The following is a 14,371-nucleotide window of genomic DNA, read 5'->3' as shown; positions in this document are numbered from 1 at the left end:
ATCAACATGAGGGTTTCATTTTCATGACTATATTGCTTACGGTGTTTCCGAGAAAAGAATATATGGCAAAATATTAATGCATCAGTGAATCATAAATAAAATTAAGAAATATTATTATTTTTGTCATATTGCCAGTGCTGCTCTTTTCCATCTCCTGTTTAGGATTCATTACAGATGGCAATTCCAAGCTGGTGGGTAGCGCTCGAATTCGCCAAGTAAGAGTGAAAGGAGACACCTGCCCTATTTCTCCCAGACTCCAGCACATAGTTGAGGAATGTCACGCTCCATACTCCCTACAAACAGAAGATACATCCATTTATGGGGAGCACTGGAATACCTCAGTCTTTGATAACTCCTCTGACCTGAGCTCAGCGTGGCAATATCAGAGTCAGTCCAAACTGAGAGGACACCCCAGCTGGGGTAAACTTGCCATATACAGCGGAGGGGGATATGTGATTCACCTGGGAACTGACCCTATAAATGCCTCCAGGTACCACTTGTGTTCTTGTAAATTATCAGTGCATCCTCCCTGTGGTACTGTCTCATTCCCGTATGAAGTAGATCACTGACTACACATTCTTTTGGCAGAATTCTCCAATACCTTTTCAACAACATCTGGCTTGACACCTTCACAAGAGCAGTGTTTGTTGAATTCACAGTCTACAATGCCAACGTGAACCTTTTCTGCATTATAAGTCTAATGTTTGAAAGCAATGCTTTAGGTGAGAGCCTTTCCTAAGTTATACATTTCTGAAGACATCAGGCAGTGTACCTACAGAAGGTAGATTTACACACTAGCAGTGTTTTCCTCGTTCTTTCTTCACTAAGGACAAGTGTGTTAATAAATCAAATCACAAGAGAATCAATGCAAATTTTCTAAACCATTTAGGAAAAATGCAGCATCACAGTAATATAGACCATAATGGAATATCTTATGTTTGCTTATGCTGTGATCATCTGCTGATGGTGAAAACATTATACTGAAACTTGATCTCCAGAATTTACACAAGAACAAGAAAAATTCTATTTCCTAATCACTTCTGCTAATCAATACAATATTAAGACAAAAAATACAAATAACAGCGTGTCTCTTTTTTTCCAGATGACCTCTAATATTTATCTATGTAATCATGTAATACATAATCTCGATACAACAAAGGGACTAGTGCAAGCAGATTCTGATTTAGAGGCCATAGAAAAGCATTTGGTCTGAGCAGCAGCCTCCATAGGGTGTGTCCAAGTATTGGATAATGCCCAGACTGAGCTCATTTCAGGTTTGGAATGAGATTCAGCTTTTTTAAAAAAAATCCAAGTCCTCCTGCTGTATTTCTGCATTTGCAGTCCAATTCAAACTCAGTCCTGCTGGGATTACTATTGTGCTATCACACAAGACTCAAGCAGACAAGCACTACCACTCTAAAAGCCTTGATGCTCTGAAATTCCTGTTTGAGGAAAATTTCAAACACTTATAGAGTTACATAGTCAAGTCTAAATCTTAGTTTGATGGTTGGATTCAGCTTCACAATGATGTAAAAGCAAGTACAGAATTCTCACTGGTGAATAGAGTTGTTTGAATGAAAGCAGAAGGAGCCCTGAGGTGATCCCTGTTTGCTTTTTAGGGGCCTTCTTCACAAGTGCAGAGCTGCAAAGTGTCCGGCTCTACCCCTACACCAACAGCCTCCACATCTTTGTGGTTGCAGCAGAAGTAATTTATTTCCTCTTCATTGTGTACTACATGATAGTACAGGTGAGGCCAATGGAAAGTTTGGCTGAGAGCATTGTGTTGTGCCTGCTGTTGATTTCACTTACAAAAGCTTTAGGACTGTACTTGATTTCAGTAGCACTGATGTTGCTACAAAATGGAAGACTGAACAGATACAGTGTCAGTATTAAATAATAGGAAGGCAACACTTCATTTGGCTTGGATGTTGTTTTTGAGAAAGATAATGAGAAACTAGCGTAAGATGTGGTTTTATTAATGCAAAGTAGTCTGCTTTATTGTGGAAGACATTGCCCTAATATTCAGAGGTGCATTGTATGATATGGAGTCAAGAGACTGAAACAGTAAAACTCCTCACAGGGAAAGCTGCTGAAGAGTCTGAGATGGAGATACTTCCACAGCAAGTGGAATCTCCTGGAGATGGCCATTATATTGATTAGCTGGAGTGCTCTGTCAGTGTTTGTGAAACGGACAGTCCTTGGGACCCGAGACATCAGCTACTACCAGGAACACAAGGAGGAGTAAGTATTAATGCTATTTAGTGCATCCTTTTTTGTTGCTACTTATGCAGAAATAAATATATTTTTTCTCTTCCCAGACAGCACCTTGTCTGTGCTAGATATTGCTATTTTAGATGGCTATATATTCATGAAGACTGTAAGTGTGTCAGGGCCTCGATTTGTGTCAGCAATAGGATTTTCTTCTGATACTGCTCTAATAAAATCCAGCAGACTTGAGTACCAAGTTCCCTTTTTTAGCTCCTATTTTTCTGTCTGCATCACCCTCTTGTGAACCAACAAGCCTTTCTGCTACAGGATATCATCCCAGAAAGCACATAACCTGCATTGTTCTTTGTTATGAAAAGCCATTGGTTAGAGGACCAATGGAATATTTAGTACAGAATTGAAAATGACAACATCTTTTTAAAAATGGTCACACAGGAAAGAGACAATAGAATCACAGGATAATGAGTAGAATTTGGGCTACATCCTAGACCTCTTCTCCTTAAAAATCTTAGCCATGCACAAGTGAGCTTTTTGTGTGCACACAGTAGGAAGTGCAGGTGGGAACACTCAAGCAGGAGCTCATTAGGTCTGAAACCCCAGTACAGGGTGACTGGCTTTTCCAGCATACCCATTTATGCACTTCAAAGGATTCTGTATGCACGGTATATTATGTATTTTCTTTTTTTTCCTAACAGCTCCATAAGCTTCAGTGAAACAGCGAGAGCTGATGCCGTTCTTGGCTACCTGATTGCATTCCTGGTGCTTCTCTCCACAGTGAAACTGTGGCATCTGCTGAGGCTTAACCCAAAACTGAACATGATCACATCAACACTAAGGAGGGCATGGGGTGATATCTCTGGATTCATCACTGTTATTGCAATCATGTTCCTCGCCTATTCCATTGCTGTGAGTACCACGGTGCTTTCTCTTGTCTGCAGTTGGCTTCTAGGTACTGTCAGGTTAAATCAACTATTTCTGAATGCTAAAGCATTATATAGCTTTGACATGTAAAAGGGAATAAAGCTGCCTGTCAAAAGTTTAGCAGCTTGGAGTCCAAGTCTTCTTTATGAGTGAAAGAGAAGTTAAAACATCCACTTGTCTGTTCTTTGCAAACTGAAATTTAGTGAAAAATCAAACACCAAGCTGAAAAAGAAGGATTCTCTATGTGTAATAGATATGACAAAGAACAAAGTACAGGAAGAAAGATTTTCTGGATAATGTTTAAATTGTGGAGCATTCAGAAAGTGCCATTTTTTGTTTGACTAGTTTATAAGTGGGAAATAATCATCTTTTTTACAAATCTAGTGGCAGGCTGAGCAGATATAAGACATTTTCATATCCGTGATAAAAGGTCTTCAAGCTAAACACATTTTACAGCAAGGACTCTGATCACGACAAAAGACATGACTTCTGTCCTCTGCAGGCAAACCTGATATTTGGCTGGAAGCTCTACTCTTACAAAACTCTCTTTGATTCGGCAGAGACCATGGTCAGTCTTCAGCTGGGAATCTTCAACTACGAGGAGGTACCACATCTAATTTTGGGAAGTTTACAGCCATGCAATTGTCACATCAGCTATCAAATATGCTTTGACCCAGCAAATGGAAGAACTTTCAATTAGTGTTAAACATTAATCTAATTTTGCAAGCTTCACAGCTTCCTAAAGCAGCCACCTTTTCTGAGCAAGAAAAATACATCAAGTGAAACCTCTTCCATGTCCTATTTTGGCCACAAGGAGGCTCATAATGAACCTTTCATTAAGAAACCTGCTCACATTTCAACTACAGATGTTACTAATTGATTACAAAAAGTTTTGAGCAATGTCCTTAGAAAGCTACAGATAGAAATGCGAGCAAAGCCCTGTGTTTGTTCTGAACACCCCTTCTATCATCCCAAGAAGGGCAAGACCTTCCACAAAAAAACTTCCTGCTGATTTTTTTTTGTTATTCTACATATACCACTTTTTCAGTAAGATCTTTTAAATATTTCAACATCCTTTGAACATTTCTTTGTGGATTAATTCTTGGACATCTCTAAAGTCCTCTTTGATGCATGTTTTTAGACCATGGATCAAACAGGATATGGGTAGCTTTGAAGATCAGTAATTTAGCACATTTTTACCTCCACATCCCACTCATGTAAATAATGAAAATATATTCCTATGTTGTAGCTTATATGAAATTTAGTGTTTTGATTTTTCACAACCTTTGGTTTATAAGTGTCTCTGACAGCCTGACTGTGCTTCTTTGTAAAGCATATAGTAAAATAAATTAATTGCATACAGGGATTTAATCTATTTTGAAAGCTGAAGCATTAGGAAGCTTCAGCTGTTCTGTGGATAAATAGATCTTCACACTTGTCAACTTTCATGTGAAACTGTCATACTGTTACAATAAAACACAAATACTTAAAGCCCTCCAAAGATTGCCCATATTCACACACACACATATATATATATAAAAAAATATTATGTTGTCTTCATACGATATCATATCAACAAAGGACAATACTAGAGTAGAAAATTAATGTATGTGTATAATACATATATCATAATTGATTAGACACAATTTTCAAGGTGACAGACTTCTTATTGGGTCTTAACTGCATGTATGTATGTATGTATGTATGTATGTATTTATGTATGTATGTAGGTATGTATATACACTTTTTTGGTTGATTTTTTTTATGTCTTACCTTATACAGGTCTTGGACTACAATCCAATTTTAGGCTCCTTCTTAATTGGATCCTGCATAATTTTTATGACATTTGTGGTACTGAATCTGTTCATTTCGGTGATTCTGGTTGCTTTTAGTGAGGAGCAGAAGTATTACCAGGTTTGTTCATCTAAGCTCTCCTGCTTTTAACATTTTTTTGGTCAGTACTTATGTATTCAACCATGGATGAAAACCATGTAAATTCAGTCCAATTCTTAAGAAGGCAACATTTGCTCAGGAAGTACACTTTAGATTTTCCAGATTTACACTGTCCATCCCTGTTCAGATCTGGTTTGTAGCCTTCTGTTTGCATGCTACATCCATCAAAAATCTCGTAGGCTTGTGCTGGGCTATATTGAAATCTGTGCCAAAACTGCTATTGAAGTGTGTGGGGCTTTACAGCTCCTTTTAAAACTCTCACTGTGAGTGCCTGACCCATTCAAGCTATTGATAGTGTGATGTGAAATCCATCTTAGCACTCCAGTACTGCCCGGAATTCCTCTGTGTTTTAAATAAGGCCAAGGGAAATTAAAACAAAGGATATGACTGATGGAAGACAGGATGTATATTTCATTTTTCTCATTTACTTCATCTAGTGTCTCACTGTGTATACCATGAGCTGTTTGGGAGCTGGCAAGTGCACTCCAGGCTCCTGTAGAGAGATTTCCATGGGATTTGACAGCCAAAATTTCTGTAGTGTCCATACTTATCTGGGGCTTCTGTCTTGATAAAAATACTGGCACAATGTTTTGTTTGGCAGTCACTCATGCTCTGCTTAAAGTTTGCTTTGTTGAGAAGAGATTTTGTATTGCAACTTGCCCTGGCTTCAGCAAAGACTAAATCCACTTTGGGTGTGCACCTCTGAGCAACTTGTTACTATTTCAGGCTTCAGAAGAAGAGGAGATTGTTGATCTAATGGTAATGAAACTCTTCAGTTTCTTTGGGATAAAATGCAAGAAGGAAGAGAAGCCGGCCACTGGTGAACAACTAGAACAACCTGTCAGCGAGTGAATGAAGACCACCTTGAAAAATCACTTTGCTTGTGGGCAAAGTATTTAATTGTTTGCTATCAGCTGCAGTGCTTAGAGTTAGGCTAGGTTATAAGCTTAGGTTATTACGGCTTCTGCTTAAAATGGGTTTACCCAAGGGAATGGCTGGAGCTGTGTCAGGGGAGGTTTATGTCGGGTATTAGGGAAAGGTGTTCGGGCACTGACCAGGCTCCCCAGGGAATGGGCACGGCCTCAAACCTAAGAGAGCATTTGGACAATACATGAAGCATTTGGACAATGCTCTCAGGCACATGTGGGATTGCTGGGGTGTCTCTGCAGGGCCAGGAGTTGGACTTCAATCTTCGTGGGTCCCTTCCAACTCGGCCTGTTCTGTGATTCTGGGAAAACGGCGCCGTGTTCACTCCCAAAGCGCTGCCGGCGTGTTATTCTGGAGTAATAGCTAAGAAATAGGGGTAACCCTAAGGCGAAACGTCCCACGTGCACTTTCTGTAGACTTGGCGCCTGTATTTATTTAATAAACATCGAGCGACTGTTGCACAGCTTGGATAAATCCTCTCCCTCTCCGCCGCGGCGGCGCACGGAACATGGCGGCTCCCTCAGGCCGCCCCACGCCCGGGGCTGGCGGGGCGCGAAGCCGGGCCTTGGCCTCTCCTCACGGCCCGCGAGTCCCCTCAGCCTCCGCTGGCTCCGCCCCGCCGCCATCGCCACCTCCCGCCGGCACCGCCCCCGCCCGCCCCCGGCAAAGATGGCGTGGCGAGCGCTGCGGCGGGTCGGGCCGGTGCTGGCGCCGCGCTGCCCGCGCCTCCCGCTGCCACCGCGGGGGCCCGCGGCCCGCAGGCTGGGCACCAGCTCGCTGCTGCTGTCCGGTGAGTGGCGGCCCGAGGGAGGGAGGTACGCGGCGGGCGGGCGGGACAGCGGCCCGGTGCTGCGGGGAGCCGGTGGTGCTTGTACCCGTGCCCGGGAGGGTGGGCAGGGTGGGCTGCGGGGGCTCGTCCCGGCCCAGCCCACGGGGGAGCCCCCGTCAGCCGGGACTGGGTGCGCGGAGCGGCCGGAGCGTGCGTCCCGTTGGTTGTCCCGGGCGGCAGCCTCCCTCTGTCCGTCCGTCACTCCCTCCCTGCCTCCGCTCCGTCCCGGCGGCCCCTCGGAACGCGATGCTGCAGCCGCCCGGAGCCCCCGGTGCCGGCGGGGCTCGGAGAACCTCGCAAGATGGCTGAACCCCCTCACCTGTCTCCGGACGCTCTGGCACTCCCGACCCCGCTCCCACAGGAGCAGCTTCACCTCCGTTAGTTGGCCAGAAACCTTTAACCTCATCTCCACGCTGCAGCTTTGAGCAAAGCGGCTCAGTCTCCTTCTGGTCCCAGAAAGGGGCTCCGCGGAGTGGGCCGGGCGGGGAGCACACTCTCTTGCTCAAAATAGCGGATCGCTTTTCCCGGCATTGCCAAAGAGCTTGATGTTGGCTCCCAGGAGCATCAGCAGCACAAGAAAGGGGCAGGGGTGGGTGTCTGGCGGAGGCAGAGCCGCAGCAGGGACTGGCGTGGGCAGCCAGAGAGATCCAGCCAGGCTTGCAGGGCCTTGAGCCCTCTGGGCTGCACAAGTTTGGCTCTGGCTCCTGGGCAGCCACAGCTGCACCAGCGGCACGGGATGGGCTCGTGCATCAGTGCTTGCTGAGAGTTTGCGTTTGGTGTAGTTAATTCTGAAAGCATCTACTGCTGTCAAAGCTGTCTTTGAATGGAAGTTACCCATGAAAGTCTGAAAAGCATGATCTGTGGTACTCTAGCAAACAGAAAAGTTTAAAAAGTAGGGGAGGAGGAGAATATGCTGTAAAAGTAATGACTGCCACTAAGAGCTCATCTGTTTCTTTCCAGACAATCTTAAACCTGTTTAATTGCCTTCTGCTGCAAGTGAAAGAAATAATATTTATTGTTTATTACTTGCAAACTGAGTCAAGATCTAAGCTTTTTTTTCACTGTTCTGGTCAATGTATTCATTGTTTTTCTCTACACATCACTTGAAGGAAACAATGCCTTTGAGGCAGAGAGGAAAAGTTGTGCATACTTCTTTGTGGAGGTGTGAGTTCACTGTTCAGGTATATATGAAATATTTAATAGAGGCAGGTTACACTAAATGAAGGGCTGAGTTCAGAATGTGCTAGTTAAGCTGAAACCAAAGTCCTGTTGAAATGAATGAAACTAGAGTAAATTCAGCTGCTCTTCTGTAAAGGAATGCAGAGAGAGATTTGGTATGCATTGACATTTCATATTCATTTAGGTTGATTTATTTAATGGACTGACCAAATAAGCTCAAAGTTCAAATTTTGAGATTACTTATTAACTGTTTTTAATTTGACCTTTACTTTATTCTTTATTTGCAGTGTTTTTGTTGCATGCTCAGATTTGTTTTTTTGTTTTGTTTGTCCTGCAAGAAAGTTACATGCTCTTCTAACTGTTCAGGACATTTCACTGCTGTATTCCAAACTCGTGTGAAAATCTTCTGGGTTTTTATTATCCTTGCTTTATAAACAGATTCTATGCAATATTATTATCCTAAATAAAAATGTACTGGTTGGCTTCTTTGTGTCATGTGTAACATCACTAATGTTCAGCTTGGATTTAAGATCTGTCAGTTGTCATTCTCCATTCTTACGGTTCATTACTCATTTCCAATTGAATTCCCATGGGTCTAACATCTTGACCCAAAATTGTTTGAGACACGTAAGACTCTGTTCATTAGAGTGTGTAATGAGATTTTTTGTAGTTATAAGTACTGCTAGATGAAATTCTGTAGATTTTTGACTGATAATTCATGGGAGAATACTTCATATTTACAGTTTACTCATGTTTGTTTGTGTATTATATTTGCAAACCCACATATTGTTATTCTGAGCTCTATAAAACTTGGGCCTGATTCTAAGAAAAATTGTTTTATCTGAGACTTGCTACTCTTGAACTTTTCAGACACAAGAGGATCACTGCAACTGAAGAAGCTTAAAGTATTGACTGTCTGGAAAGATTTTAGCAGGTCTACAGTGAGAGCATCTGTTTTCCTTTGTGTACAATTTTAGAAAATATATAAGGATTTGCAGAAGTGTAGTTTCTCTGGTGTTTGCCATAGAATCCAGCCCAGAGGATGAGCTTGAGAGAATTTTGAACTCAAAAGGAAGGTGCAGTTGTACTGCTCTGGCACTAATGACTCAGGGAGCTGTTTCAGAAGTTACCTTTTCCACCTTCTGCAACATCCTTTGCCTGACTGGAGCTGCAAAAATAAATTAATTAAAATTTTCATAAAAAGTAGGAAGGTATCTAGAGGGAAATTGTGTAGAAGTGAGAAAATAGACGTGGCAGGCTGAAAACTCTCAAAGTAAGAAAAGTTCAGGGAAAAATGTTAGCAAGAAAAATGTTGCTTGTTTCAGTTACTTCTTTTGAAGTTTCTCCATATGACTTTATAAAAACAATTGACTTTAATATAGCTGTCTTGAATCTTCCAGATCTAAAATATAAAGAGAATTGTAACCTTCCCGTGAAAAAGACTTAACAAGGTTTTAACAGACCTATTTTAAAGTGATACAGAATAACGACTGTGTTCTTCTCACAGTAACAATGTTAACAGAGAGCAAATTCTGTTAAGTAGCAGTTGCCTGTATGAGTTGCTTTATTAATTTGCCCTGTATTAATTTGCCTTAATACTACATAGAACTGTGCCAGCTTTGCACTTTAAAAGAGATGCTGTAATGCTCACAGTGTTTCTAGAGTCACTAACACTGGCCTTCCCAGCCATAATAAAGTAGTTATCAGAAATAAACACTAAATATGTTTGAGAAGCCACTGTGCTATCATAGAAATGTATGAGTAAAATACACATCTAAGCTTTAGATTTGTACTTCTGTTTGAAGTAGAGCTGCTCCTTTTGCTCCTGTACTTTATCAGTCTCCAGATGGTTGCACAGGAACCGATAATACTCTGAGCAGGACACCCAGTGAGCCTCTGCCCTGTCACTGAGCATGTTCTGTGCTTCTGTAAATTGCATGTGCTGGTTAAAATATTTTCCAAGAAAAATGAATAAACTCGGTGAAAAGCCCCACAGTTTAAGCCTGTAAATGTGTTACTGTGTTTAAGTGAGCAACATGTCACTTCTTTCTGAAATGTCAAGTTTGTTTCCTTTTAGCCCGCAAATTCACAGACAAGCACGAATGGATATCTGTGGAAAATGGCATTGGAACAGTAGGAATCAGCAATTTTGCGCAGGTATTGATCCTCCCCCCTTTCTCAGCTCTGCAATATTTGTTTATGCCTATCTGCTCTGTCCTTGCTCTTTGGACATTTACAGGTTTTTTTACTGTTTTAATTGCATATGCGATGCACTGAGCATGATTTTTTGGACCTGGGTTTATCACATTATTTGTGATATTTGTGCCACCTCAGCATTCTGATAAGGTCTTAATAGCTTCCAATTGAGCCTGTGGAGAGCTGAACTCTGTGAGAAACTTCAGTGTTGAGGTCTAAGCCTGAGCAATTCATGGCTGTGTGAAGAGGACATCACGTATGTTTTTAGATCAAATTTCCTTTGAACACAATGATGGTGAAATCCCTCTGGCTAAAGAACAGTTGTGAACAGATGTGCAGCATAGCATATATTTCTTACTCTAGGACAGGAATTCCTTTGGACTTTTTGTTCTCATGCAGGTGCCTGATTTGGAACAGTCACAGGAAAATTCTGGGCTGTATAAAAATAATGGGACAAGTTAGCCATAAATGGAATTAATGTTTCTCAGGACAAGCAGCATTTCTTTTCATCTCAGGTTTCTGTCAATAACTCTAATATTTTCAGGTCCTTTGTGAGATAGAGTATACATGTCAGGGAAGAGTTAAGCCAATTCTTATGGTGATAAGGGTCCCCAATTAAGTCAGTAAGGACAAACTGTGCTAACAGCCCTCTGTAGCTGATGCTAAGATCAGCAGGTGTTGTTCCTTATCCTGCCAGAAGAAATCTGCATATAAACTGAGCCTGAGGGTTATTAGCACTGTAATAAAGAAACAATAATTTGGTATTTGGGGCATGATAACACAAGAGTTTATTCCTAAGTGTTTGCTAAGAAAAAGTGAAAAATATGCAATTCGTAAAGAATGAGAACAATATTTAGAGACAGAGGACTTTTATATGCAGACTCTAGTGTTACTGTATCAGGTCTCTCCTGTGTGTAGTTTTGTTAGTGTATGCTCTGATGCTTTTGTTTTTCTTTTAAGGAAGCATTAGGAGACGTTGTTTACTGTAGTCTTCCAGAAGTTGGGACAAAATTGAGTAAACACGGTAAGTTTCAGTTCTAGCTGCTCTTCAAGTGATTATTCTACTCATCCCATTCTTCCTTTGCAAAGATAGATTTTCTGAAATAATATTTATGGTTATTAATACCATTATAAAGCTTCTGGATGCAAAATAAATTCATGTATTTCTACAAGAGACAGCTTTAATTTTAAATTCTCATTGTCAGACTGCTTAGCAGCAGAAGATACTTGCTTTTTAAACTGTGAAGAAATTTATTCAAAAATAAAGTATTAGAAATCTTTTTTGTAATAATTTTGTCTTTACTGTTTTTAAAATATTTCTGCTTTGATTTGGACTTGCAAGCATTTATTTATAATTCTTCAGTTATGTACTTTGTAAGTTGCATATGTAAAACTTCTAATTGATATCAAGCTCTAATTTTTCTATTAATATAGAGAATCAGTGATTTTGGGGTATTAAATGTAATCAGAGTTTTTGCTCATTAGTGATGTACAAATTATTATATTCTTCATCATTCAATTATGCAACTTTTCCTGTTAAAGAAAGTGAACTTTAACAGGTAGAAATGAAAAGCCTTCCCCTGTATTAACATGTAGAGCTGTCTTGGTAGTATACAAAGAAAAGATTGTCATTATCTTCTGACAATTTTTAAAAAAGAGATGGGGTTTATGAGGTAAAGCAGAAGGCCTTTCTTCTGCCATCCTTCCTGTGGAATAGATCCCTATCAAACTGCTTTGGCCAAATCTATTATACTGAATGCTGACTATTAGACAAAAGGTCTCTCTGTGTAAGATTTTAATTAACCAGTTTGTAGATTTGCTTTATTTGAAGGAATTTAATGTCCATTTAAGTTCTTCTCTTTTCTACCCATTCTGGCCTCAGTTTAATTCCAAGCTTTCCCAGAACAAGTTGTTCTCAGATCCCTTGTGCTGGTGCCTATCTGCTCTTCTGACAGCTCCCTGTTCCTTCAGCCTCTGTCTTGTTTGCTTGTGGCTGAGAGCTGCTGTGGATTAGCATTGCTCCAGGAACCATTTCCATAACTCCCTACAAAACAGGAAAAAGGGAAGAGCTGCTGGGTGCTTCCAGTGTGGTGCCTCTGAATACTAATGTGTGTTTTCCAGTGAGTGCAAATATAACACTTGATAGTGTTCCTGAAGGAAAAATTGGATTGCTGAAATTGTGGCTGTGTTGGTTTTGTAATCAAATTACAAATAAAAAAGGTTTAAACTGTAGATAAAAGGCATATTTAAGTCTCTTGCAGCAAGAGCTGGGTGTTTTTCTTCTAAGTCACTATCATCTGTGCTGTGGGGCTTTAGTCAAAGGATTAGCCAAATGTAAGGAATTCCTGTCCCTTCTGTAGTAGCCAGCTAGCACAAATTCCCCAGAATTCAAGAGTATAAACGTCAAATTTAAAACTGCTGATCCTTGTCATAAAATGGGTGACTTCAATCTATTTTCTTCTCAAGATCAAGATTTCTTCACTGGTTGGGTCATCACTAGAATGTCTGACTGAACAAGCGGAAGTGCTTGTTGTTTTCCCCTTAGAAACATTCAATCATATTCTGTGTTTCAGATGAGTTTGGGGCTTTGGAAAGTGTGAAAGCTGCTAGTGAACTCTACTCCCCTCTCTCAGGAGAAGTGACTGAGATTAATGGTGCCCTTGCAGATAATCCAGGGCTTGTCAATAAATCCTGTTATCAAGATGGTAAGAAGTCACTTTTATCTTTCAGTAATGAATACTATGTGGATTCTCGCTACTACAAATGGTTCTGCAGTTCCTGTTCTTACAGTTTAATGGTGTGGAGACTTAAATGGAATATACTGAATATAGTTCAATCCCAGTAAAATTTAACATAAAAACATTATCACAGTGTCATCTTTGAACAGCTGTTTTACAACATCTTATTTTCAGATATACACTTGGCTGAAATTCAATCTATTTGCCTTGACTGCATTTCTGGGTTTTAGATCTTGTAACACCATGATACTGAGAGAGGTCAGGCTCCTTTATTCTTTTCAGACAGCATCTCCCTATGCCAGTGTCACAACCAGCACAAAATTACACAACTGCTCTGACTCAAAAAGCTCTTTCTTAAGAGGAGTTGGTTGGTTGTTCATTTTTTAAAATACTGAAATCTTGTTTTGCCTGCACAAAAAGCTGGCTGATTCTCCAGTGGTACAAGGCTAGTTGTTCCTGCTGGGAGTGCTTTCCTAGGCAGTAACATGAATGAATTGTTCTTGTAGGATATTACCAATTCTTTTTAATTTCCTAACTACAGGTTGGCTTATCAAGATGACTGTGGCAAACCCTGCTGAACTTGATGAACTGATGACTGAAGATGCCTATGAGAAATACATAAAATCCATTGAGGACTGAGCTGGAATAATGAAATAAATTCATATAAAATATCTCAGTGTAGTTTGTCATCAATTAAGGAAATACTGAATATCCAGTTTTGGCAACTTGAAAAATACCACTTAAGATTACATATACAAGACTATAAATAATTGCAGTGACAAATGTGTTTCACATCTGTGTGCCTGTGAGGGTTTTTTATTCTGTTGTCCGATTCATGTAACTGCAGATGTTATATATAATATTTTGGGAAACAAAATTCACTTGCTAAAATATACATTTCCATAGATTCATTTGACTTCAAATTCAGTAATAACATCCTTGATATGGCAATTTTGTTGTAGGCACATAACTGTTCTCATAACCTGGACTAGTTTTCCTGAAATACTTTTCTATTGCTCCCAAATAATTGAAAAGCAGTGTCTTCCTAACCTACTCATGTTCTTTCTTAGGGTTGCAAAGATGATACCAAAAAAAGGAGAAGCCATATAAACTACCTCTCTGTGTGATTTTTATTTCTTTACAGAACTTACTAATCCTTTGATTTCCTTCCCTTTTTTAAAATTGTGTAATCAAATAGTCCTGCCTGTGAGGCAGGAGGGATGGGGGTCCTGCCTTCCCCTTTCTGTGCTTTCTTAGTGTGCAAAGCTCCTGCAGTGATTATTTTTCAAGGTTCTACAGTGGATTATTTAGCCTGTATTTTTGTCTAATAAATGCTACCTAAGTCACAAGTAATTAAGGAATTAATTTTACATATTTTGCCTGGCAATTATGGTGATTTCAG

At 40.3% G+C, this 14,371-nt stretch overlaps 3 protein-coding genes across 4 annotated transcripts in view; 2 read left to right on the top strand and 1 right to left on the bottom strand.

The window, feature by feature from the left end:
* Nucleotides 1-5,952, top strand: part of PKD1L3 (polycystin 1 like 3, transient receptor potential channel interacting) — a 39,191-nt gene extending 33,239 nt beyond the window's left edge. The window contains exons 36-43 of the mRNA XM_086848200.1: nt 163-490; nt 589-722; nt 1,620-1,747; nt 2,081-2,241; nt 2,922-3,132; nt 3,650-3,751; nt 4,930-5,061; nt 5,827-5,952. Coding sequence (XP_086704326.1) covers nt 163-490; nt 589-722; nt 1,620-1,747; nt 2,081-2,241; nt 2,922-3,132; nt 3,650-3,751; nt 4,930-5,061; nt 5,827-5,952 — 1,322 coding nt within the window. The remainder of the gene's footprint in view (nt 1-162; nt 491-588; nt 723-1,619; nt 1,748-2,080; nt 2,242-2,921; nt 3,133-3,649; nt 3,752-4,929; nt 5,062-5,826) is intronic.
* BCO1 (beta-carotene oxygenase 1) overlaps nt 1-7,578 on the bottom strand; it is a 61,839-nt gene extending 54,261 nt beyond the window's left edge. The window contains exon 1 of one of the 2 annotated variants that reach the window (XM_086847565.1): nt 7,176-7,578. The gene's annotated coding sequence lies outside the window, so the exon portion shown is untranslated. Of the gene's footprint in view, nt 1-4,920; nt 6,588-7,175 lie in introns of those variants that run through there. The other variant, XM_023934533.2, reaches the window with a different exon arrangement.
* On the top strand, nt 6,660-13,640 carry GCSH (glycine cleavage system protein H). The gene is made up of 5 exons (XM_086847568.1): nt 6,660-6,817; nt 10,113-10,192; nt 11,192-11,255; nt 12,805-12,936; nt 13,511-13,640. Exons 1-5 carry the CDS (start codon nt 6,697-6,699, stop codon nt 13,606-13,608), a joined length of 495 nt encoding a protein of 164 aa, XP_086703694.1. The 5' UTR covers nt 6,660-6,696; the 3' UTR covers nt 13,609-13,640.
* Nucleotides 13,641-14,371: the final 731 nt, after the last annotated feature.

This window comes from Cyanistes caeruleus, chromosome 12 (assembly GCF_971803275.1).
Source record: "Cyanistes caeruleus chromosome 12, bCyaCae1.hap1.1, whole genome shotgun sequence".
Taxonomy (NCBI): Eukaryota; Metazoa; Chordata; class Aves; order Passeriformes; family Paridae; genus Cyanistes; species Cyanistes caeruleus.
This window is presented reverse-complemented; position numbering and strand designations above follow the sequence as displayed.

Excerpts from the sequence above, each read along its gene's own strand:
- GCSH (XM_086847568.1), top strand. The coding sequence starts at position 6,697 with ATGGCGTGGCGAGCGCTGCGGCGGGTCGGGCCGGTGCTGGCGCCGCGC. Across the intron at positions 10,193-11,191 it reads GAATCAGCAATTTTGCGCAG|GAAGCATTAGGAGACGTTGT; the intron begins GTATTGATCCTC and ends TTTTCTTTTAAG. Across the intron at positions 12,937-13,510 it reads TAAATCCTGTTATCAAGATG|GTTGGCTTATCAAGATGACT; the intron begins GTAAGAAGTCAC and ends TCCTAACTACAG.